The sequence below is a fragment of the Hevea brasiliensis genome, chromosome 9 (genome assembly GCF_030052815.1).
Source record: "Hevea brasiliensis isolate MT/VB/25A 57/8 chromosome 9, ASM3005281v1, whole genome shotgun sequence".
In the NCBI taxonomy this organism is placed as follows: Eukaryota; Viridiplantae; Streptophyta; class Magnoliopsida; order Malpighiales; family Euphorbiaceae; genus Hevea; species Hevea brasiliensis.
In genome coordinates, this window is record NC_079501.1 from 1,337,016 (window position 1) to 1,361,250 (window position 24,235).

Below are 24,235 nucleotides of genomic sequence, written 5' to 3' on the forward strand. Positions count from 1 at the left end.
TACTGATTTTAATTTCAAATTCTCACTCTATAAAATAAACTACTTCAAAATTGTTCCCATGATCAGATATATCAATGAAAAAAGAATTCCCTAAGAAATTCTCTGAAGTAATTAATTCCTGTAATATTTGACAAATTAGAATCTCTCATGAAAAGAATTTGCAAGAAAACACATACCCGCTCGCCCCAAAAACAAACCTGCAATGAAGCAGCCAAGCATCTCAACCAACCCAGGAAAGTGAAAAATTCCAGTTTCCAAGGGAATTTTGGGATGATTTGTTTTCTATTTTTCAAGAATAAGAATACGAATTTAATAAAATACTCTAAATTAATCGAATGTGACTTATCATTACAGATTTCTAAAATCACTCTTCGAGTCTTCACATTCAATTCAATTACGCGTTTTGTATTGTACCATCCAGTTTTTAACAGGCACGCAGTAGTAACCCTTAAACTGCATTGATCCAACGGTCAGGATCACTTGATCCTGACATATCATCATAGATGACATCATTCATGTTCATATACTGTATCTCGCAGGCCATGGAAGGCTGGTCCCACCCGCTCTTCCATTTTCCCGCCGTTGAAATTTGGATCGCAATCATCCAATTGTACGTGCAATCGTCAAGCCTTACATTAGCATTGACCGTACACGTGGCACCACCTAAGATAATGACCATTCATTCTGCTTTTTGTGCCCCACTTCGTAAGTTGCTTGAGACTCGAGAGAGCGGAAGATATGTACCTATCCGCTTGTCATTTTCGATGTCGCTATCCCCAGCAATTGCACCATATGAGAACAAGTCTCCATCGTTGGATCGCTCTTTCGTACACTGTAATCAGAGACTTTCTCCTCTCTTATTTGAAGAGTTTCTACTTGGAAGTCTTTCGGTCTCACTTAGCTTCTCCTCCAATCATTGCATCCCACGCCTCATTCACTCACTCGTTCTCTCCAATTAGCCAATTGCAGGTTAGCAAAGCTCATATTGCATTGCCCCGGAGGATTTGAGGTTTTGCTAATTAAAATTTTTAATAAAAAAAAATTAATAATAATTTAAATATTATAATTATTGATGCTACCAGCCTCCAATCAAGATAAAGAATCAGTGCATAATAAAAAATTTCAAATGAGAAAGTGTTAATACTCGATCAAAAAGTTAAAATAAAGAAAAAAAATCATTTCAACTGCACCGACAAGGCAAGGTGACTCAGATAAGCAAGACCGAGCAAATGAATTATATAGTGAAAACAAGAGGTATTAAGACCCATGGAGCCGACGTTTTAGGCCATCTTATTATTATTAGTATGTACTAGCATAAATTTTTAAAATGGAGCCTGAGAAGGCCTCCGTCCTATAATATTTTGATGGTGTTCAACAAAGGGTGAGTAAAATAAAATTTAAAAATTATATGTGAATGAACATCCAAGGTAGAAAGCATCTAAGATAATCAAGCAAGGGGTCCAATGATACAAGAGCCATGTGTTTTCATCAAAGCATGCATTTAAAAACTAATCAAACACTAGTGGATTCAATGTATAATAATAATAATACAAGTGTTTATATATTTATCAAAAAGGGTCAATTGCTAATAAATAAATTTATCTGACCTTAATACACATTTGGTGGCTAATATTATACTAATGCATGTATTAGTGACTAGAAAAATTCAGGCCAACATCCTATAATTGAGAACTCCAATGCCCAAAATCCATGAACCTGGAACGCCATTGTCTCATCATTCTTTTGCTTTTCTTTTATTTTTTTTCAGTCTAAAGGCAAATATTGAGCGGTTGTTATCTTCAACAACCAACACCTGTGGGTAATGTAAAAATTAAATTAAAAGAAAGAATTTATTAAATTCTAAAGGAATTACTTTATCCTTATTATCCCTACACACTTCATGTGAGGACACGCAGACAAAATCAATTCTAAAGGGGAAAAAAAGATGCTAAAAAATCAATCTAAAGGCAGTTTTGCAATTGTAGCCAAAATGTCCAATTCAATCCTCCAAAAAATTATACGAATTGCCATTTCACACCATAATTGCATTCAAAAGTTTGTTATGTGTCCCAGCTGAAAAGGCGGCAAAAATTTATATAATTGAGAAGCAGAAAGATGTCTACACAAAATTTCAATCCAAAGTGGGTCTTCACTCTCAAAGCATAGCATATGAAAAAGTAAATTCAGATTCTAATAAATATTGGAGGCTGGAAGTAAATTATGAGTGGCACAAAGCATAATCATCATATTGCAGCTAATTGTAGCAGACAAAGAATCATTGAAGCATTAACTTCTCAATGCCTAATGCCTTTCTTAAGCCTACAACTGCAAAATGACATTGAATTTAATAACTAAATAAAAATATCATTTTAAATATTATTAAAAAAATAATTTTAAAAAAATTATTTTATTATTTTAACATTTTTATAACTAAAACTTTTTCAATTGCAATACCAAACAGTAATTACAATCAGACCTAAAGATATCTCAGCAAGAAAACTAGAAAAGCTTAGACAACATTGAAGAAAGGATAAAAATTATAGACAATAAGCAGAAGAGACTTAATTTTGAAAATGTTAATTCTGGTTTCCACATCTTGTTTTCAAGTGTACAAGAGAACACCATCACCACCTCAAACAGGCATTGCACCATAACAGTTACAAGCAATATCTAAAGTGACAGGAAACAAGAGCTGTACACAGCAATCCAGTTACTAAAATGTTTGGTTTCTCGATCAGAAACAATAACCCTAGGACACGGAGAAAATTAGCATAGGAGAACCGCAGAATTCAAAAATTCAGAAAGATCAGAAATTAAACTAGCAAGTTATTGAGGAACCTCAGAAACAATGACTAATTGGTGGAACCAATATCTGAAATGCTATTTCTAATTCCTCAACACCTCCAAGCTGAAGCTGAGATGAGCTCCTTTCGCTGCCAGCAAAGAACCAGTGAAGACTGCCTCTTTTCAACATGAAATCCCCTAACTGGAGTTCGCTGCACCAAACACTCAGCTTGTGACTCGGCGAAGTTACTGAATTGGAATGGAGTGAACCCAGACTGCAGAAACAGACTCCTCCAAGAAGGAGTCCTATCAGGGTGGCGATGACGACCCAATACAGTTTTTTCAATACCTGGTTGGACCAAGAATCTCTCAATCTTTTGCAGCGCATCTAGGTTCATATTCACAGCTTCCAAAGATTCAAGCAGGCTTGAATAAGATTGAATAGAATGATTTACATGGTGGGCGAATGGCAGGTCAGTTCGATCGCAGCCCCTGTCCAATGAGACCACGACTTTAGGTGAAAGCTGCTTCACCAATCGAAGTGCCACAGGAAGGGATAATGGATAATTAGAGAAGGGCCCAATTGGAAGATTCACAGCAATTACTTCTTTCTCTGATACACAAAGAGGCAATGACCAAGAACCAGAATTTAAAGATTCGTGGCCTAAAATTTCGAGCTCGAATGGCATGTTGATTTCACTAGCGAAGATTCTTAAATTTTCTCGAGTAAAACCGAGCTCGACCTCATCATGTGAGGAAGGAGAAGCAAAGGCAGTGATTTTAAGAGAAGGGACACCCCCATTCCTCATAGCCAGCTCTTGCATCAGAGAAGCCCATTGCCCACCAAAACCAATATCAAAATCGATAATATGAATTCTATCAAAACCTTCACACGCCTCGAGGAGGGCTTGATTACAAGTAAAATTAGCAAACTGAAGGATCGGAGAGATTTCAGAGAAAGATTTGTAAGCACCAATCTTGGAAATAAGACTACAAGCGGACATAGTAGATGGGTTGGTACTGTTGTTCATGTGAAGAAGCAACTGCAAGGCTTCCTTGAAGTAAAAAGCAGCCCTAATATGAGGCTTGCCGATCGAAAGAGAGAGCTGGTGATTGAGCCGCGCCAATATCCCTTGCGCGAGTACCGGATTGCCAGTTTCGATCAGCTCTGCTGCCTGGCATATTGGGTTTAATATTGCCTGCTGAAGCTGCTGGGCCGCCAATTCATCCGTCACAATTTTTTGCTTCATCATTGCTGGTCTCTGCTGTTGAAGAATTTGAAGATGATGTTGCTGTCGTTGGAGAAATAACTCCGGCCTTGAATCGGGAAACGGAACCTTTGGCAACTGACAGTTGGCTCCAATGGGCCCTGAATTAAGGCGCTTAGTTGGCGGTGGGGATAAGAGATGATGCTCTTGCAATTGGGCATATGACAACGGCATGAACATAGCAGGATTCTGGCCGAACTGTGCTTGATGTTGGTGAGTTATCACCTGTGGATTGAAAATCTGTGGCTTCTCCTCTGCAGCTTCAATTGGTGGTGGTGGTTGATGTTGAAACATACCCGGTAATATGTTGCCAGCTGAAGTAGAAATTACCGGGTTCGGGTTTTGGCTCAATACGGAACCAATCCTGGCATTTTGGCTAAGAAGAGGAAACTCGGAAGAAGTTCCATGAACAGAAGGTTGAATGCTGTTCACCAAGGTGGTACTGTGAATAGGCTCAAAGAAGAAACCCTGATCTACAACCCCAAAACCCGCATTGAACTCCATATCTTGTGACCCACTTCCACCTTGCAAGAGCCTGTTCAATCCCAAAGATGGATCCTCAACATCACCCATAATTAGCCTCAAAATTGACTGTTCATGACTAGGAGACCCAGGCAACACGCCCTCCCAGTCCTCCATTCCAAGCTGCCCACATTTTTCAGTACTTACATCTACAGAGGGATACCCGGAAACTGCCGCTGCCACGCCGGTGGTGGTTTCGGTGGAGGCACCTCCACCACCGCCGTTACTGCCCCCTTGTGAAGAAGACAGTGTTGAAGAAGATGTTGGTGGGCTCGGGCTTCTTCTAGCGTCAAGCACAGATGTGGGCTCACTGCCCACATAGCAGCAATTTTCTTGGGTGTTGCTGTTTTGCCACTTTTGTGGCTGTTGAAGCTGATTTTGTGGTGGTAGATGAGAGAAAGAATCTGGGTAAGAGGAAGAAGAGGAAGAAGAAGAAGAAGAAGAACAAGAAGAGAAACCTAACACCCCCTTCCCTTGAAAATCCTCAAAGGGCAGGGGCATGGCCTTCATCCAAGAAAATCAACAAAGAGAACGGAAAGACCCACAAACCCAAGAACCCAAAACTCTCCAGTTTCCAAAATCAAGAACCACCCACCACCCCAAAAGTTTTACTTACAGAAGCAAAAATATTAGTTTAAATATAAAAAAAAAAAAGAGGCTAAATTTGGACACTTTAAATGGGAAAACAAAATTAGATTATTTGGATGAGAAAGTTGTTTAAATGCATGCAGAAGTCAGGGAAAAACCATTTTGGGACACACCTTAGCTGCTTCTTTCTTTGGCGATCTTGCTCTCTCTAATTTTTGTACTGCATGGAAGGAAGAACTCATTTTGGAACCATCTTTTATCTTATCTGGATTCTGTGGTTTAACTTTGGTAGGTTTTCTTCTCTTCTTCTGAAGTTTTTAGTACTGTGTTTTCCTTCTGTTTCCTGCTATGGATGCGTGCAACATATAAAAGTGGTAAAGTGCCATTCAATCCCCCCCCTCCCTCTCCTTCTCTCGCTCCTCTCTTTTTCTCTCTCTAATTTTTTCCCTTTTTTTATTTAACTTTTTTTTTTTTTAATATGCGGCTTTTGTCGATGGACGTAGTTATCTCCCGCGGTAGGGTTTCTCTCCAAGCCAATCCCACGCTCAATTTGATGACGCGTTTTAACAACTCCCCGCAATTAATATTGAATAGTCAGATTGACGAGACAAAAATTTCTTTTTTAAAAACGTAGAAAATTTTCCGAACAATAAATCAGCTAAAAATATTTGTTTCCCCAACAATAAAATTATGTTCCAATTTAGAAGTTTAAATTTAATTAATTATTAAATTAAGTTAAAATTTTAAATAATTAATAATTCAATTAATTCTAAAATTAAATGAAATTAAATTAACAATGACAATTTTAAATTTATTGAAAATTAAATATATTCAATCAATTATAAGGGAAAAAAATATAATATGCATTTTATATTATTAATTAATAAAAATATATTTATAATAAATTGTTATTTATTAATTTAACATAAAAATTAAATTAAATATAATTAATTATTAAATAAAAATAATCAAATAAGAATTTTAGTAATTATTAATCTATAATACAATTGAATCAATATTTTTTTGTCAATATTAGTTATTTTTTAATTTAATTTGATTTAGTTATTTAATATAATTAAATAATATAATTATTATAAATTTAATTTTACCTAAAAATAAATATATTAATTTTTAAATTAAATATATATTTTTTTATAAATTAAATATTTATGTTATGTGTATATAATATAAATATTTAATTTAAAATTTATTAAATCTGCTGGTGTGTATATGAAACGCTCCTGAAAGGCACGTGGGGTTGGCATTCTGGGTACTCCTTTGTTAATTATTTTCTTTTACAGTGACCAACGAGACAGAGAAAAGGTTATCTGTCTGGGATTGTATTTGTAATTTACATGAAATTCCTAGCAAGCCCCTTAATCTTACGGAGTATTCAAACTAATCCATATGTAAGGGAGGGGTACTATAGTAAAGATGGAGAAACAGGTTCTGCTGACCTGGATTTCGAAACTGAATCTGACGAGCCAAGATAATGAGCGAGGCTTTTAGGAGGTACACAACACTGGAGGCAGATTCAACGGTTGAGATATTTGAGGTGAGAAAAGTGTATGGCTGTGATCTACAGTTCAAAGAAATTGAGTTTTGGTCCAAATAGAAAGAGCCCACTTCCGCTCTTCTTGACCAACGGATTTCGGTTCGTTGGATCAACTGTCCCTTTCTGCTCCCAGTTAAAAACCTAAAAAGCCAAAGTAACTAGGATAATATTTAATTAGTTTTCTATTTTATTATAATTAGGGTGATAATGAAATAATTTATGTATAAGAAATTCCATGTGGGTAAGGTTGGGTTTGGCTGGCATTGAACTGAGCAAGTCCAATTAGAGCAATTGTCTTAATAGTAGTCATTTTCTTTACTCAAATTCTCTCCCTTGGAACTTGGACAGAAAAAAACCATCATTTTGTCAAACACCCACTTGTGAATTGTGATAGAAACCAAGGAACATTCGCCTAGAGAACATGAATGAATGAAGAGAGTTTTGAGCCTTGACAATCGAATTAATACGGAGAAAATTAACAGGTCACCACCTCTTTACATTTTCAATTATGCAAACTCCAACGAAACACGATAGAGATTAGTTTTGTTTGCTGCTGTAATTCGAGCAAAAAACATTATCCCTTGGGATTTCGTACAAGTTCAATTTGCTTCTTGCGTCTCAGTGGCCAGTGGGTGCACACTGCACAACTCATAGGATTTTCTTCCACCGAAAGATGGATTCTTTTTTGGATTTTCCAGTCTCCTTCTGCTGCTTGAAAATTTAGATGATATTTCAAGCAGCAGAAGGAGACTGGAAAATCCAAAAAAGAATCCATCTTTCGGTGGAAGAAAATCCTATGAGTTGTGCAGTGTGCACCCACTGGCCACTGAGATGCAAGAAGCAAACTAGTTTGTGCAGTAGGCAAAACAAAAGGTGTTACTATCAGTCAAATCATATGATGAGGAAACAAAGCATTTTAAAGGGTGGACATAAAACAGAGCCACTTACAGGTTCAACTTGTTGCATTCACTACAGGATGGCCTTGTTTTTACATGTTCTCATTTCAATGTTGCTCTCAATTTTCTATTTTTTCTAAATGCATCTCTTAGATTCAAGATGGATTCGTTCTAAATATGTAAGCAGCAGGCACAATAAATGGAGTGTCCTTTATACTTTCCAGTGAATGGGATGATGATGGAAAAGTGGACGTAGAGTTACTGCTGAGAGCCGATAATGGAAACCCAAAAGGGCATTTTGGGGAAGTAGAAGAAGGGAGTAGTTTAATTAATTAATTAATTGTGTAGATAAAATTGTAATGTTGGGTAATGACGTGGGAAGTGGGAGGGAAGGGACATGCTTAGGTCTGTGTTGAATTGTTTAGGGAAACCATGATTTGGACATGACAGGAAGGAGAGCATTTTTAGAGTTTCAACCCCATGTGAACCCTAACAAGTAACAACAACTCTCTCCTTCTTCTCCCTCATATGAAGTGTAAAGTGACCTAAATCAAAGGCACTTTGCTTCCCTTGTTTGAGTTTTCTATTCAAATTTTTTATTATCCCTCTTTTTTTATTTGTCTGCACAATATTTGTTTCTTTGTTGCCTAAAAGAGGGTTATCTAAGTTCTTTTCTCTCTTCTCAAGACACCCTACCTACCCCCTCAAGCCAACACAAATACAAACTAACTCACAATCCCGCAATAAGCATGATTTTGAAATCCGAATTAATTCCACCGATTGAGTCGTGAAAATTGTGAATAAATTCATTAAATGGTTTTGTTTACTTTAAAAACTTGTACATTATTAAAATTAAAAAAAATAACTTAATGTATCGATCAAATACCCATCAACTTGTTCGATTCATTGCGAGTTTAATACTTCAGATAAATCTTCGTTATTATTTTTTCATTCAACCAATTTAATTAAAATGATATCGTTTTGTTAAATTATTACTTTCAAAATATTAAAAAATACAACTTAAGTATTCAACCCTTTTATTTTTTTTTAATTTTTAAGCTATTATTATATTATGATGACTTATTATTAATATAATTTATATTGATAATTACATTATCTTCATTATTTTAATTAAATATACTGTAAAATATTATTTATAGATATTTATATTAAATATGGTGATTTATATTAAATTAATAATATTATTATATAGAATTTTATGTTATGATTCGGTTCAACTTTGATTTAATTTTAATTAAATATTAAACTCTTAACTCTCAACTTAAAGTCGAGATTAAAAACCATTTCTACCTCTTCTTATTGGTCTTGTCTTCATGTTATGGTTGGAGGTTTCTTATGATTAATAAGTTATTAGATTAAGGGATTAAGAAACTCTACCCTACCCACCTTCCCATAAGCTTAGTGGAGGCTTTAATTATCATTTAAGCTTCTACCTTTGTTTCTTGTCAACATGCCATGATTGGAATACACTAGAAAATCATGCATATATAATAACTATAAAATTAAGCCCATACATGCATTGTATTCACAATTAACATTCAACGCCAGTTGTCTATCAAATTCCATATTTCTAGCAACCGACAACTTCTTCCACATATCTATTTTTATTTCTTTATTTATATAAATATAAGTCAATTACTTTAATTAATTAAAAATTCTACACATATGTAAACATAAAAAAACTCTATTTTTTTAATATATCTAATGTATCAAATAATATTTTTTTTTAAATATATATTGGTTTATCAAAATCTAGCCTTAAATCTTCTTCTCTCTCAGAATTAAGCACATTTACCCTTCCCAATATGTTTAGGGTAGGTTCATATTTTATATTATACGTTCTTATGTTAATTAATTTTTTTTTTAATACTTTGTATGAAGCTATTGTTAATGTAGATTAAAATAAAGAGGTATAGATATGGTGATGGTGGTGACTTGGGATATAAAATAAAGTGAAACCATAAAGAGGTAAAAGAATAAAGGCTTATAATGTGAGCCTAGGCTATGTTGGTGAGCCCAAACTATAAACGTGCCACTTTGAGAGTTGTGGCCTATAGCCGTTTTGCCAGCAATTTGATTGCCTTATATCCTTCACGCTTTGTTTGGAAAAAGATAAAGTAAATATAAATTTTTTTTTTATAATTTTAAAAGTTTATATTTTTATTATTTAAATGAAACAATTTTTAAAATTTTAAGAAGAAAATACTTTTAACTCACCTATTTAATAAATTAAATAAAAAAATTTTAAGAATTAAACTTTATAAAATCACGAATTTTCATTTTTAAAAACTTTCTATTATTTCATAAAATATTCTTTCAAATGAAGTGCTCTTGTAATAGAGGGATTATTGAATGCACATATATTCTTTATCTGAAAATAAAAATCTCTTCTTTCTAAATTAAGAAAAAATTTGTTAATTTTTTTTTATTTTTCAGAGAGTGCTTTCGATTTATATAATATTTTCTTTTTATAATGGTACATGATTTAAATATTAATTTCAATGCCATATCCATTATCTAAATAAATTATAGGCTTTATTTGACATGGCAAGTTTTCATTGGTAACTTCATCGTATATGAGAAGGTATTAGAACATATGTGCTAAAATTTTGATTTCATATTAAATAATTTATATAAATAATAAGTTAATAAAAAAAATATATAATAAAATAATAATTACTTATTTAAATAATTTTAATTATATATTTATTAATTTTTAACCAATTTATTATTTCATATAGATTAGTTATATATAAATTCAAAATCGAAACTTCCATTATTAAGGAGTTTCTACTATAATTTTTTTTTTAAATAAATTTTATTTTATAAAAATATATTAATAATTACAAAAAAAAATCTAATATTAATAAAAAAATATAGTTTTTAAAAAATATATAAAAATGTCCTATATAATTATCGAAGAAGCTTTCCCGGTGAATAGTTTCCAATAGCTTATGTTCTAATTAATTGATTCTCTCCCGTCTTTATCACCAAAAACACTACTGCCTTGCCTTCGAAATCTCGTCTCATACTCCAGTTTACCTGTAAGCCTTTAATGGCTGCTGCCTTTAATATGTTTAACTTATTTACTTGCGCCCTGAATTTATGTCTTTGATACTTCGCAGGATTGTGAAGAAAGATGACAAAGAGCTGCTTCAAGCTAGAGCATGATTTTTTTTTAGGTGATTTTATCTTAGTTTTTCCTATCCCTAATTGTTTTTTTATTGGTTTTTATGTTTCTGATTGAAAATAATATCGTGTCTGCAGAGGAGAGGCGCGCTGAGGCTGCAAGAATTAGGGAGAAATACCCAGGTAGAATTCCGGTGAGAATTCAATTGATCGTTGACTTTGGGCTTGTTACTTGATTTCTGAATGAGCTCTGACTCTGAGAGTTGATAATGAATTATTTCATATGCAATCAAATTGAATGATTAGAATTTATGATTACAATTGTGAACCAGTTTATAGGTTGATGTTGTGTTTTGGGGATGAACTGAAATAATTTAATGCAACTAAGGTAGGATAAGAAAAGGATTATGGGAATGTGTTCACTTCAATGACGATGCCTTGAATGTCTAATACTCATATAAAGAAGCATCTACATTATTTTCATGCTAGTTTTCTGGTATGAATAGAAACTGCCTCAATTTTACCGTTTACATTTTGAGTTCAGTGAATAGAAAGCATATTTAGTAGATTTTATAAGTCATCTTTAACAAATGCTGCATGGGGCTTTAATGGAATGTTTTGTTATTTTTATCTTTTGTGGAAGAAATTTCCTGCCTGAACTAAACAGAGAGGCTTGCTATTGCATCTTTTTTCAACCAAAGCCATTTGAAAAGATCTTTTGCTGATAAGATTCAATAATATTCTTGCATTTTGGGTTTATAATAGTGGAAGCTTTATTATTTATTGGGTTGAAGGTAGAGCCTGTCAAAGGTGCCACCTCCTCTTTCTCCCCTTCTTTCCAACAGAAAAAAGGGAAGAAGAAAGGAAAACAATACTCATTTAGAGGATTGTGAATTAAATTGTTTGCTTGCTGGGCTGTTAATTTTTGCTCAAGCTTTATGTTGTTTATTGCATTCATTATGCAGTGGGTTACCTTTTCCCATCGGTAGCATTGTCTTGAACCTTTGTATTCTCAGTTTGATTCTATTTTTCATCGACTCCTGCATTTCTAGGTAATTGTGGAGAAGGCTGAGAGAAGTGACATCCCCAAAATTGACAAGAAAAAGTAAGACTCAATTTCATGCTGCAAATTTTTCCCCATCAATTTCTTGTATTTACCATGAATTTGTTTTGAATCTTCATTTGATGGATATTAGACTTGAAATGCATGATGATATGTCTTCATTTTGACATTGGTTTAAAATTTTAAGATGACCTGACTGTGGGTCAGTTTGTGTATGTAATCCGGAAGAGAATTAAACTGAGTGCAGAAAAGGCAATCTTCATATTTGTGGACAATGTCCTTCCACCAACAGGTAACAATCTCTCTCCCATCTGGTTTGTACGTACATACTACATATGAAAGTGGGTTAAGTAATTCTGACATATTTTTAGAGAAAGTTCTTCAAAAAATTTGTAAATTCACAATGTATCTTATGTGTGTAAGATCTGTAGTTAATATAATGGGTGCTGTAAAACCCATTATTTTATATTTCATATCAGATTATCTGCAGTTTGAATATATACTTTGTAGCACCTGGTGGTTAGAATATTGGGCTTTTGCAGTTTGTAAAATTTGATAACGAATGATGAACTAATTATTCAATTCTAATGTGTTGCAGGGGCAGTAATGTCTACAATATATGATGAAAAGGAGGATGCAGATGGATTTCTGTATGTCGCATACAGTGGCGAGAACACATTTGGGAGCAGATGCTGCCGTAGCTCAAGTACTTTTAGCGCATTCCATTCTTTGTGATGCGTTCATGAGTTTCTCATCTTCATGATGACTTGGCAAAAGCTGTGCAAGTCTTTCCATGCCTTGAACAGTTCTAGTGTCATATCTAATTTCATTGACCTTGCCTGTCTTTCATGTGCAGTTATATTTTGTATATATTCTTTTACGGTTCAATCAACAAAATATTCCCTATCAGGGAGTGCTAGTGGCAGTGCATAAGCATCTTGAGGACTTCAGGGAGGCCAACTCCATCGAGCGATTGAATGTTGTGCCTAGCATAATTCAAATAGGAAGATGGTTACCAGCTCCCCAGTCTATAATTAAACTAAATGTTGATGCTGAAGTTGATAGAAATAGGAATGGGTGCTATTGATGTGGTTGGACGAGATCCTTATGGTAAAATACTGGACTGGTGCTGCTGTCTGTGGCCATCCATTGAAGATCCTTTGCTGTTGGAAAGCTGAGCATGCCGTGAAGCTCTCATCTTTGCAAGAAGTAGGGGGTTTTCGAAAGTAATTTGTAAAAGGCGATTCAGTCATAGTTTACTCATATAGGGGCCATCCAATTCCTATTGCTATCCAGGAGACCGTAGCAGATGGTTTGGAGCTTTTGAAGCGGCTGCAGGAGGTTCATTTTTCTGCAGTCAAATGTCGATGTAACCAAGCATCCATATTGCATAGATGGACTTTGTTCTTAACTTCCTACCACCTTGATGGTGGAGTTCTTGAATGAATCCTTTATCTTTGAAAAAAAAAAAAAAAGAGAGACTAACATGGGACGCTTCATAAAAAGTAGTTTTAAGTGATCTCTATTCTCTAGGATAAATTATTTAATATCTAGCCAGACAAGTAAATAAACCTTGTATTTCTTATTCTTAGAATACAAGATGCCGTGGAGACAGCGGAGCGATCCTACCGAGACTGCTCAACTTTTACAATACACATCGAGATGGGCCAATCGTCAACGGCGAGACCGAATACCTATCCACCTTTAAACCCCGCCGTCGATCATCACCACCACTTCACTTCACATGACCCCATCAACACTTGCAAAAAAAAAAAAAAGCCTATAAACCTAACAAACATCCCTGAGACCACTAAAGTTGGGTTGTTACATGCTTATTGTCTTTCCCCTTAATTAAGAATTTTATTTTATTTTAATTATTAAGACTATATTTGATAATAACTTTTAAAATGGTGTTAATCTAGTTCTCTTATTTATGGTATTCGGTACAATAAATATTTATATTAGTGTTTAAAATTTAAGAAAATAGATCATATAATATTATCTTTTTTAGCTTTTCAAGACAGAATTTAGTATTTTAATTATTATAAAAAAGATTATACTATTATTTTTATATTTAATAATTAATTCAATAATTATTTTTACTAAACACTTCTTTCGCTGTAAATAACAAAATATTAATTAAATGTCAAATTAAATATTAATTAAAAATGTAAGATTTTGATTATTAATTAAAATTTAAATAACAAATTGATTTTTTAATACTTTTCTCTAATAATACAATATTATATTACTCATAAAAAAAATTTCAAGGTAAGATTTTCAAGTTCGAAAGCACGCAAGGCCAAGAAAACAAGGAGGCATAAACTATATGCAAGTGATGAAAGTTTAGTACCAAAACAGGGACTGGAGTTCCTCGGTGGAAACAATGAAAATACATAAGCTTTTCTAGATTTTGTTTAGTGTTTAGTATTTCATGCGGTTTTTTTCTTTTTTCGTTTCCAAAAAAAAAATTGTTATTGTTATATTATTTTGAAGGAAAATCTCTCTTTTGTACTTTCTTCTTCTCTCCCCTTATGTCCATAGGAAGGGCTCTAAGCTGCTTTCCCCTGGTGGGGTTCTGTGTCTTGGGACCCAATTGATTGGAAATTTGAAAGAGAAGGGACAATAGAAACCACCCATATCTTCGTATTTTCTCCTAATTTCTCCTCACCCTTGCACTTGCATGTTCTCCAATTAGAAAGCCTTTAATCTTCCGGGATACTTGCAATTTCTTACTGCAAATACCACCATTACCACACTAATACCTTAGCTACCACAAGCAGTGCTACATTGTTACTACCCTCACCAAGGCCCAAGCTAAGCTAGCTTAATTAGACCTGTCCTTCTTAACATGTCGGTCGTATCTTGTCTTCTTCTGTTACTTTTATGCCTTCCTTTGCATGCACGTAGTGCCAGACGACTTGCTTCTGCTGATCAGAACCTCCTCAAGAAATTTCACATCTCCAATCAGGTTGGTGCAGCTAGCTTTTTCTCATTGAAAACTAAATCTTCTACTGCTTTATGCATTTATTTTTTCTTGTTTGTCTAATTTCTTGGAGAAGCATCATCCAACTTTTTTTATTTAATTACACTTCTAAAATTGTCTATGTGTTCTATATATTACAGAATGATGAGAAGAAAGTTTCAGTTGCACCAATGGAGTCTTCTTCGTCAAATGAACGTGCAAAAGCTGCAAAGGAAGAGAGCATCCCAGAGACTCGGAGCTTAATGTCAGAAGAGAATGCAAAACATTCAGGTTCTACTAAAAAAGAGTCCCTTGTTTCAGTTCCCTGGCGCGTGCCTCACAATAAACATGGAGCTAAAAAGCATCCCGGTTTCAACTTGGACTACTCACCACCCAAGACACACCCACCTTCGCACAACTGAATCATATGATCCTTAAGAGTACTCTTACGTATCATCTGGAAATTAAGTTTTCATCAAGTAGAGAGTAATGAAGAACTCAAAGGGTCTGTGTGACAACACCCCCAGGGTGCTAACGCTCACTGTCAGCGTACATATACACACACACACGCAGGTTCTCGTGGATTAACGTACTACCATGCCTCTGATTGATGTACATCAAAATGATATTTTACTTGGTTTATGAACAATCGAAATATACAGTCAATTCTTCATCTTCTAGTTTTTATTACGAGTAGTATCATTATTAATTAAATTTTATCATTTCCCCATAATTTTTACTAATTTCTACCGACTCTCCTCATGAGCACAGCTGGAGAGATGCAGGACATGGGTCGGTCTCATTTTCCTCCGGCTTCCATCCAGTTCCAGATTGGACAATTGCATCAAAACCTACATGGCACACCCTTCACATTGGTTTGGTTTGTTTGTACTTTAAATGTCTGCCTCGGAAGGTAGGTGATCAATAATTATAAGTAATTGGAGTGTATTAATTGGAAAATTGAAATGTAATTAGTCTCTTAGGCCTAAGCCATAGCCAATCGCGGTAGCTAGCTAGGGACCACTAGATAGATTTTGACTGGTTTTGGTGCAGAGCTAGAGCTCTGTAGTTAATAGTATGTGAGCAGAAATAATTTCATGATTCATTTAAGTAGTTATTCGCAATGAACATATAAACAAATATATAGTTTCATTCATGAATGCATGCTGCCAATCTTCTCCAGTTTTTGCCTTTGATAAAAGGCAGAAGTTGAGTGTATAAAAATCGCCGCATGCATTTGCAAATTGCAAATATATGCTATATACAATGTCAAGGTATTAAATAATTTTACTCCATATATATATATATAAATAAAGAAATGGAAACAAAAATTGGACGTGGTACTCGGTTGGAAGCTGAATATTTAGCTGTTTACGAAGGCCTTGCTACAGTAAGTTTATATATGTTAGCTAACTAGTTGGAAGCTTTTGATTAACGCACTGAATTGTGTAAGCTTTTGATCCTCTAATTTGCATTGCTCTGCCAGAAGAATGAAAAATGTATAAGCTAAATATTAATTGTGTAAGCCGATGCACCAAGACTTGTTTTGGATCTATCTAACATGAGATGCATCATTTCCTAGATTGTCTCCAAAAGAGACATTGACTACTTTATTAAAATCCCAAGAGAATTGCTACACAGATCTTGTTGTAAAGAAAACAGACATCCCATACTCGAACCCTTAATAGAGGCCACCATTCTTTCAATGTAACATTTTCCTATGCAGTCCTAATGGTTCTCAACTTTCACTAGATTCTATGAGTGTGCACCAATTTTTAGAGTTTTTTAATGAAACTGCAAAAATGAGATGAAGAGCACCAACTTAAAGAAAAGAAAATTAAAAGGGAAAACACGTTTTCCTTGAAAATGACATCGAAGGGCCAACATTGAAGCTAAATTGAAGCTTCTTTTTAATCCTTCATTAGGTGATAGAAATTTTTTGCCCCAGTAAGATCAAGGACATTCAGTTATTAGTAGCATACTTGGAGATTTCAAGCTAATGCGGGTTCTAAGTACAGAGCTTCCCATAACTTAGCATGGACCTCTAACAGAACAATTATAGTTCGTATATGGGAGTAAATGGAACAAAACAATTCTATGAAATTTATGCTGCTGTTGCCTGCTGTTTGAGGGCTCATAGGATGATAACATAGGATGTCTAATAGCTTTTATGTCAATTCATAAATTGTGAGATGTCATCCTTCTGCATTCTGATACTTTACAGGTTCTTCGTCACCTTGGTCGCATCTGTTACTTTTCCTCTGTTCTCAAAGAAGCTGATTGGGATTGTTTGAGGCTTTGAGCTACTTAATCGTTAATCACTTACTAATTGGTTTTGGATAGCATTATTTAGATCAAAAGTGAATTGGGTTAATTCTAATTTTAATTCATCTGCTATCGGCTGCTTGTTTCATAGATTTAGTTGAAGGTTTTGGATAGCTTTATTCTATTTAGATCAAAAGTAAATTGGGTTAATTCTAATTACACTCTAGAATTTTATAGGAAATATGATATTGATAACAAGTTTTGATTCTTTCTTCCAAATTTGAATTTCATTAAAACGAAAATAAAAAACCATTAAAATAGAAGAGCTATTCCATTATAAATCTCACATGTTTTTGGATATGAAATAAATGACTGGATACAAATAAATCATGTGAAATATACATTAAATATTATCATAAAAATAATTTTTAAAAAAAGTGAATAAAGAAATTCAAAATCGAAATCTACATGCATCTTTAAAGATGGAGGAGTACAAATCAGACTAATATTTAATGAATGAGATACTAATTCACCATATTACTGGTGGGCTACCTGTATGTGGGGTGTATTACGATTTCATTATCATCAATGCAACTCCGTTTTGCTATTTTTGTGAAAGCATGCTAGCTCGGATTTGTCATTTCCAAAATGACAGAAAATATAACATTTGTAATATGTAAGTGGAAGAGAGAGAAATACGTATTAAAATTAAAATTATTTAGAGTTATGTTTGAAGAAATAATACAAGTAATGAAGAAAATGATTGTGTATTTATTTGTGTCTTATTTAGAGAAATATTACATCTATTTATATATGAGAATATGAGCTAATTTAAATAAGAATAATAATTACTGTAATTATGCTACACAAATCTCCTATAATCATTCGTTCTTTCTTGTCGGCGTAGTGATATCTTCGGTAACAATACGCCAAAGCTTGCGACCTATCAAAAAACTTTTCATTCCTTGAACCCAAATATTATAGTTGGAACCAGTCAGTCAGAACTGTTGCAGTAGGTTTTGAAATATCAGATTTCTCCATTGATAATAAGATGAGGAGAAAAAAAAATGGTATAATAACAGGAATGAAAGAATGAACCAGAACAGATTGTAGAGAGAGAAGAGAGACCCCAGAAACTAGAAATAAAAGCTAACCAGGCTCTGATACCATGTTAGAAAGAAAGAATACAAGTAATGAAGGAAATAATTGTGTATTTATCTGTGTCTTATTTACAGAGATATTACATCTATTTATACATGAGAATATAAGCTAATTTAGACAAAAATAATAATTGCTAAAATTATGCTACATAAATCTCCTATAATCATGCTAATCGTTGTAATTATGTTAACAAGTTGAAATGCAAGTTAATCAAATGCACAAGCCTCCAAGGAAATGAAGATGGCCTGTTGCCCAAATAGCTAAATTGCCAGCTAGGGAGTGGGTTTGATTCGATTTCGATGCTATGTGCTCACATGGGTATCTTTTCTAACGTTTAATCCTAAACAGCGAATAACTAATCTCCATCTATATAAACCTTAGTTAGCTAGCCTAGCTACTTCACTTCAATACGAGCACCATCTAATACCCAAATAATGGCTTCCAACACTAGTGTTGCAAGCATTGCTCTTCTTCTCTCCCTTAACTTTCTCTTCTTCACTTTGGTTAGCTCAACTCATCCTAATAAGGTCCCTTGTCCACCACCACCAGCAACACCTAAAGCCACTTGCCCAAAAGACACTCTAAAGCTAGGAGTATGCGCTAACTTATTAAACGATTTGCTGCATCTGGTAGTGGGAACCCCGCCAAAGAAACCATGTTGCCCTCTCATTCAAGGTCTTGCTGACCTTGAAGCCGCCGTTTGCCTTTGCACTGCCCTTAAGGCCAATGTTTTGGGCATCCATCTTAATGTGCCTATCTCCTTAAGCTTGCTCTTGAATTACTGTGGAAAGGGTGTTCCTGCAGGATTCCAGTGCGCCTAAGCGTTTCTTGGTTTTCTTAATTTATTCCTTGTTGATTTAATTTGTTTTCATGGCTTGTTTTGGAGTTTGAATGCTTATTTATATATTTGGGTTTGAGGTGACATCTCTGTCACCATATTTAATTCTTCAGTCTTTTCGGCTATGAACAAAACTAATGTGTACCATTCGAAATGCAACAGAATGTCTGTATCCATTTTATTTATGCTTTAACGGGGATGTTTATTTCTAGTACTTCTTCTTCTGCTGCTTTTTAAGTTCAAATGTAAATAATATATTTCTTTTATGATTGGTCGCTGTTTATTCATTCTTGATACATTGTTTTGTGCAATTTGGAACGAGGTAATTGAATAAAATTTAATAATAATCTTCAAGTTATAAAACTTTTAGGTCTTAATTAATTAATTAAATTGACAAAATTCAAAACTCTATATTTAAGTTCTTAATAATAAAATTATAAAACTATCATTGTAGTTTAGCTATAAAAAATGTCATTCTAATTTCAACTTCAAATGAATTAAAGGAATCACAAGTGGATTAAAGATACTATCATATTTCTATTATACTTTTTTTTTTTTTAAGTTGAAAATTAGGAGGTGAGAATTCAAATCAAACTTTGACAAATGAATGCAGCTATTGTACAAAACTAGACTAAACTTATTGTACCATTAAGAGTGTTCCATATTTATCATTTGATCTATAATCTTCAAATTATAAAACTTTTAAAAAGTCTTAAGCGCCCGAAGATGTTTTCATATCTTTATTGTCTTTTTTTTTTTAATCGGAGTTAAGAGAGTTGAAATTCAAATTTAATTCTGAAAATATGTTTTCAGCCTTTAAACTAAATCTAATTAGACTTATTGCATCCTTAAGTGCTCACATTTTCATTTGATCTAATTCATTGGTGGTTAAACTTAAAATTATGAGAAAACATAGATTAATACAAAATTCGAAAAAATATGTAAATGATTGTTTTATTATTATTATTATTATTATTATTATTATTATTATTATTATTATTTCAGCGAAAATTCAATGATCAAATGATGAATATAAATAAATAAGATACTCAAATTGTGGTTGATTTGTGCCATCAACAATAGAAGAAGAAAATTTACATGATATCTCTTGTTGTTGCATGAGACACGAACCCTAACTATGCCAAAATATTATTTAAATAAAAATGAAAGTTCACGGGTTCTGTCTACAAAAACTTTAGTTTGGAGTTAAACACCAAAGAAAACTTGGAGCTAACGTGTCTTTTGTTGCAGGAATCAATTCACCTTCATAAACAGACAATTAACATCACAACACTTTGCTTCCTTAATTATATGTAATTTCCGATAAATTATTAGGTATACCTGCTACTTTTATTGATTAATTATATTTATGTCATTAATGATAATAATTTCTCATTAATTTATGATTTTAATAAGAGAGAATGAGTAATGAAAGGCCCAACAAAGGAATACATATGTCATTCAAGACCGTTCCCTCTGCTTTAGAGATAAAAACGGGTACCCTAAAAAATTATTCGAATCCAAACGCGATTAATATTATCAAAATTCAAATCCATTCAAAATTCATTTAAAATTTATTCTTAACTATCCAAATATGTTCCAAACCTGATTATTATTACCTGAATAAAACTCAAATTCGTTTAATTTTATATATTTTAATTAATATTTTATATAAAAAATTATTTTAATTAATAATTTATATTTTAAAAAAATATTTAAATTCTATTTTATATTAAGTATTTATATAAACGGTTCGGATAACAGATATCTAATATGTAAAATTTAAAATTTATCAAAAATATTATTTTTTAAATCCAAACCCACTATAAACCCAATTATATAATATTTAAATTCATCATATTAAAATTTAATTCAATCAGATACGCACAAAAGTCTGATTCATTACCATCCCGACTACGCTCCTTTCCTCTAGATCAACGCGATCTTGTTTGCTCTCATAAGCAGCAGAGCAACATGAGGAATCAAGCGTCAGCCCATAACACATTGCCCACGGCCCCTGAGACAGCAGCTCCTAGGCCTAGCAATCAAAATCCAAGTCCACGAGCTTCCACACGCTGCTCCATTGATCCTTTTAAGTTTATCTATACGCGTGTATCCCTTTGTTCGATAAACAAATGGGCCATGATGCACCAACAGGAGCATCCTGCAAAGTCTTGGCGGCACTCATGGGCTTGGAAAATTGCCTTTGCACTCTTCCTAAAGTGAATGGGAATCTACTAGGACTCGATTTCATTAATGTCCTCAATCGCTTTAATTCCATGCTAAGCACGTGCGGCACCAATGTCCCTCCTAGCTAGTCTCAAGTGTGATTAGGAGGCAGCCAGCCAACCGATAGAAAAACATGGCAAATTCTAAAATACACATGGAGTATATGTCCTCAAATGGGATCTATTTTTTATAATTTATGGAAGAAAAATTAAAATTTAACGATCAAATGTACTTAATAATTTTATAAAAAAATTTAACTTTATTAAATTATTTTTAAAATTATTAAATTTTAAATTTAAATCTTAATTAAAATTAAATAAATATAATTAAAGCTTATTTGGTTAAAGAATAATAAGAAGTGGAAACTTAGTTTTTATTTTCTTTCATTTTATTGGGTTCTATATTTTTTTTAATTGATTAAGAGCATATGTACACACGAGACAGGAAAGGTATATAATCTTTGAACTTCTATATTATTAATTAAAAGCATATTTCATAAAAAAAAATTAAAGTAATGAGGGTGTATTTTATTTATTTGTTATTTTACAAAGAGGATAACGCCTCAAAATTATTAAACCACACAATTACACGAATAACCGTTTTGCTAATATTATGAAGAATTCATGCAAAAACATCACCTATGGGATCTTGAAAATATTAAGCTTATTTTAATTTATTGTTAAATACAAAACAAAATAGGACATTCAATATCAATAAAACTATTAAATGTGGAAATGAAAGTCATTGTTATCAGGAATGGAAACACAATCGCATAGCATGGATTTTATTAAAAGGAAAACAGAGCTTGGAGTAGGAAATATATTGTCCTACATATTTCAATTCAGAAACTAAAGATCAATAGATAGGGAAAGATAGAGATTCTATGCACACTTGAAGCCTTCAGGAACCTGTTTCCCACATGCACTAAGAAGCAAACTAATAGCAACAGGTGCTTGAAGTTTGACACCTCCTAGTACATTAGTCTTTATAGCAGTGCATAAGCACAATGCAGCTTCAAGATCCGCGACACCTTTAATGATGGTACAGCATTCCTTGCTTGGTTTAGTCCCTACAACCTCGTGAACCAACCCTAACCAGCTGCCACAAACACCAAACTTCAGGGTATCCGCGGGGCATTTGGCCTGCTTCTTTGGTACGGTGGGAGGTGATGGCGACGGCACTTTTGGAGGAGAACATGCTGGTACCTTGTGTGAGGAAACGCAAGCGAGAAATTTGAGATTAAGGAGAATTAAAAGAGCCCCTGCTTTAGAACCCATTTAACAGTAGCTGCACGGTATTGTCAAGAAAATTAAGATGGAATAATTAAGAAAGAAGAAAGATCTTGTAGATTTTATAGCACATAATTATGAAAGAACAGCGACCCCCATGTGGTCTGGGTGCATGGCAGTTGTGGCTAGCATTGAGCAATGAAAAGTGTTAAAGCTAGATTTTTAATGTGGAGTGCGAATGGCATTAATTGCCTGAAGCAGCCAAACTTTTGGGTCTATAGCTTATAAGAACCTTTCATATATTGTATGTATTATCCTTTAGATTTAATCTTGGCAGAAACATCCAAAAGATATAATTTAAGGTCCCTAGCTAACAGCTTTTAACACTGACTTGTGTTCCTTCTTCCACCCTGGAAGCAGATTCCAGATTTTTTTTCCTTTCAAAAAAGATAGTTACTTCATAACATCATTTACTAAATGCATGGCTATGACTACTTTATTAAGTTCTAGCTAGGATTAATCAACATAAAGATAATCCTTGTGCCATAACAGTTGATAACAAAGAAAAGTCCAGCCATGACATTAATAACTTATCTGAATTTAGAAGATATAAATCCATAGAAAGAATAAGCAATTTGAGTAGAAAATGGAATTGTGGGATTTGTATGTCTTGACTAAATCATGAAGAGAAACAGGGCTTATTGGGCTATTTTGTTCTGAACTTGAAATTCTTCAATTAAGAAATTGGGTTCAACAAACCATAGGAGTGAGCCCAATTTCCTGTGGTGAATTATAACAATAATAAAGAAAATGATCTCAAATATTACACTAGGGCCTCTTGGTTGAAAATAGTCTATTTTTTAGTAGTGTAATAACCTGTACTTCTAGAGAAGTTATTTATATGGTTTGGTTTGAATGTTAAATTTCTAAAAAGTAAAGTAAAAAGTGATAATAAAAATGACATAAAATTTTTTTTAATATAAATATAATATTTAAAAAATATTAAAGTAAAAAGGAGGATAATATATTCTCATAAACTTAAAGAGTTATTTGGGTTGAGTTAATAAACTTTTTACAATTGGGTTCTTGGAAAAATCATCAATTTTTCTCTTTGAAAAAATAAATTTGACACTCGAAGTGGAGTGCCGTGCAGGATAAGCAAAACCCTACAGTCGCTGTTGCGCTACAGCAAAGCTTGGCCATCACGTACCTGAAAAGAACGCGGATCCTATAAATCCTCTGCTATCCAACTCCCAAATGTGCAATCCCATATTTGCTTAAACAATTTTGTACTTGATTGTTAGTCTTATAAACCAATTCAATGAACAGAATGAAGCCAGTTGTTCCGTTTGTTTTTGGGGCCATGTTTGGGGCGTTCATAGCACGAGGAGTGCAAGCAAGAAATGCTGGAAAATGGACTTGTCCTCTCAAACCCCAAGCGCAGAAGAATCCAGGTGACCAGACCATCACTGCGTCTGCGCCCATCGTTCACACATAGTATTATGTTGTGTTGTACTTGTATTCGTATTCCGAATAAATGATTATTCATGTATTATTGCCCTCTTTAGTTTCAATTCCTCAGTTTTGATTTTGTTCTTTATACATATGTAGGTTAAATATTAATTCAAACTAAAAAAGCCTTCCCAATTCCACAAGCTTTCAGGCAAGATTATTAGTAAATGAAATTCTTGATACACTCATCATGATTTCATGACTATTGGT

General features: G+C 33.4%; 4 protein-coding genes and 1 long non-coding RNA gene across 9 annotated transcripts; 3 read left to right on the plus strand and 2 right to left on the minus strand.

Moving 5' to 3' along the window:
- Positions 1-2,565: 2,565 nt before the first annotated feature.
- Positions 2,566-5,614, minus strand: LOC110654907 (scarecrow-like protein 6). The gene has a single exon (XM_058152321.1). The coding sequence runs from the start codon at positions 5,082-5,084 to the stop codon at positions 2,895-2,897; it is 2,190 nt and encodes a 729-aa protein (XP_058008304.1). The 5' UTR covers positions 5,085-5,614; the 3' UTR covers positions 2,566-2,894.
- Positions 5,615-10,555: 4,941 nt separating this feature from the next.
- LOC110654909 (uncharacterized) lies at positions 10,556-13,311 on the plus strand. 5 transcript variants are annotated; one of them, XR_009151073.1, is made up of 5 exons: positions 10,556-10,678; positions 10,760-10,957; positions 11,816-12,118; positions 12,425-12,532; positions 12,683-13,311. It is a non-coding gene; the product is annotated as an uncharacterized LOC110654909 (long non-coding RNA). The 5 variants fall into 5 exon arrangements; XR_009151070.1 differs by having other exon boundaries at positions 11,816-11,868; positions 12,683-12,745; XR_009151072.1 differs by having other exon boundaries at positions 12,425-13,311.
- An 882-nt stretch (positions 13,312-14,193) lies between these two features.
- On the plus strand, positions 14,194-15,535 carry LOC131183344 (root meristem growth factor 10-like). The gene is made up of 2 exons (XM_058154129.1): positions 14,194-14,797; positions 14,953-15,535. Exons 1-2 carry the CDS (start codon positions 14,678-14,680, stop codon positions 15,211-15,213), a joined length of 381 nt encoding a protein of 126 aa, XP_058010112.1. The 5' UTR covers positions 14,194-14,677; the 3' UTR covers positions 15,214-15,535.
- A 3,051-nt stretch (positions 15,536-18,586) lies between these two features.
- Positions 18,587-19,269, plus strand: LOC110654865 (14 kDa proline-rich protein DC2.15-like). Its single transcript, XM_021810998.2, has one exon. The coding sequence runs from the start codon at positions 18,652-18,654 to the stop codon at positions 19,036-19,038; it is 387 nt and encodes a 128-aa protein (XP_021666690.2). The 5' UTR covers positions 18,587-18,651; the 3' UTR covers positions 19,039-19,269.
- Positions 19,270-21,994: 2,725 nt separating this feature from the next.
- LOC110654910 (putative lipid-binding protein At4g00165) lies at positions 21,995-22,674 on the minus strand. Its single transcript, XM_021811040.2, has one exon. It carries the CDS (start codon positions 22,559-22,561, stop codon positions 22,166-22,168), a length of 396 nt encoding a protein of 131 aa, XP_021666732.2. The 5' UTR covers positions 22,562-22,674; the 3' UTR covers positions 21,995-22,165.
- Positions 22,675-24,235: the final 1,561 nt, after the last annotated feature.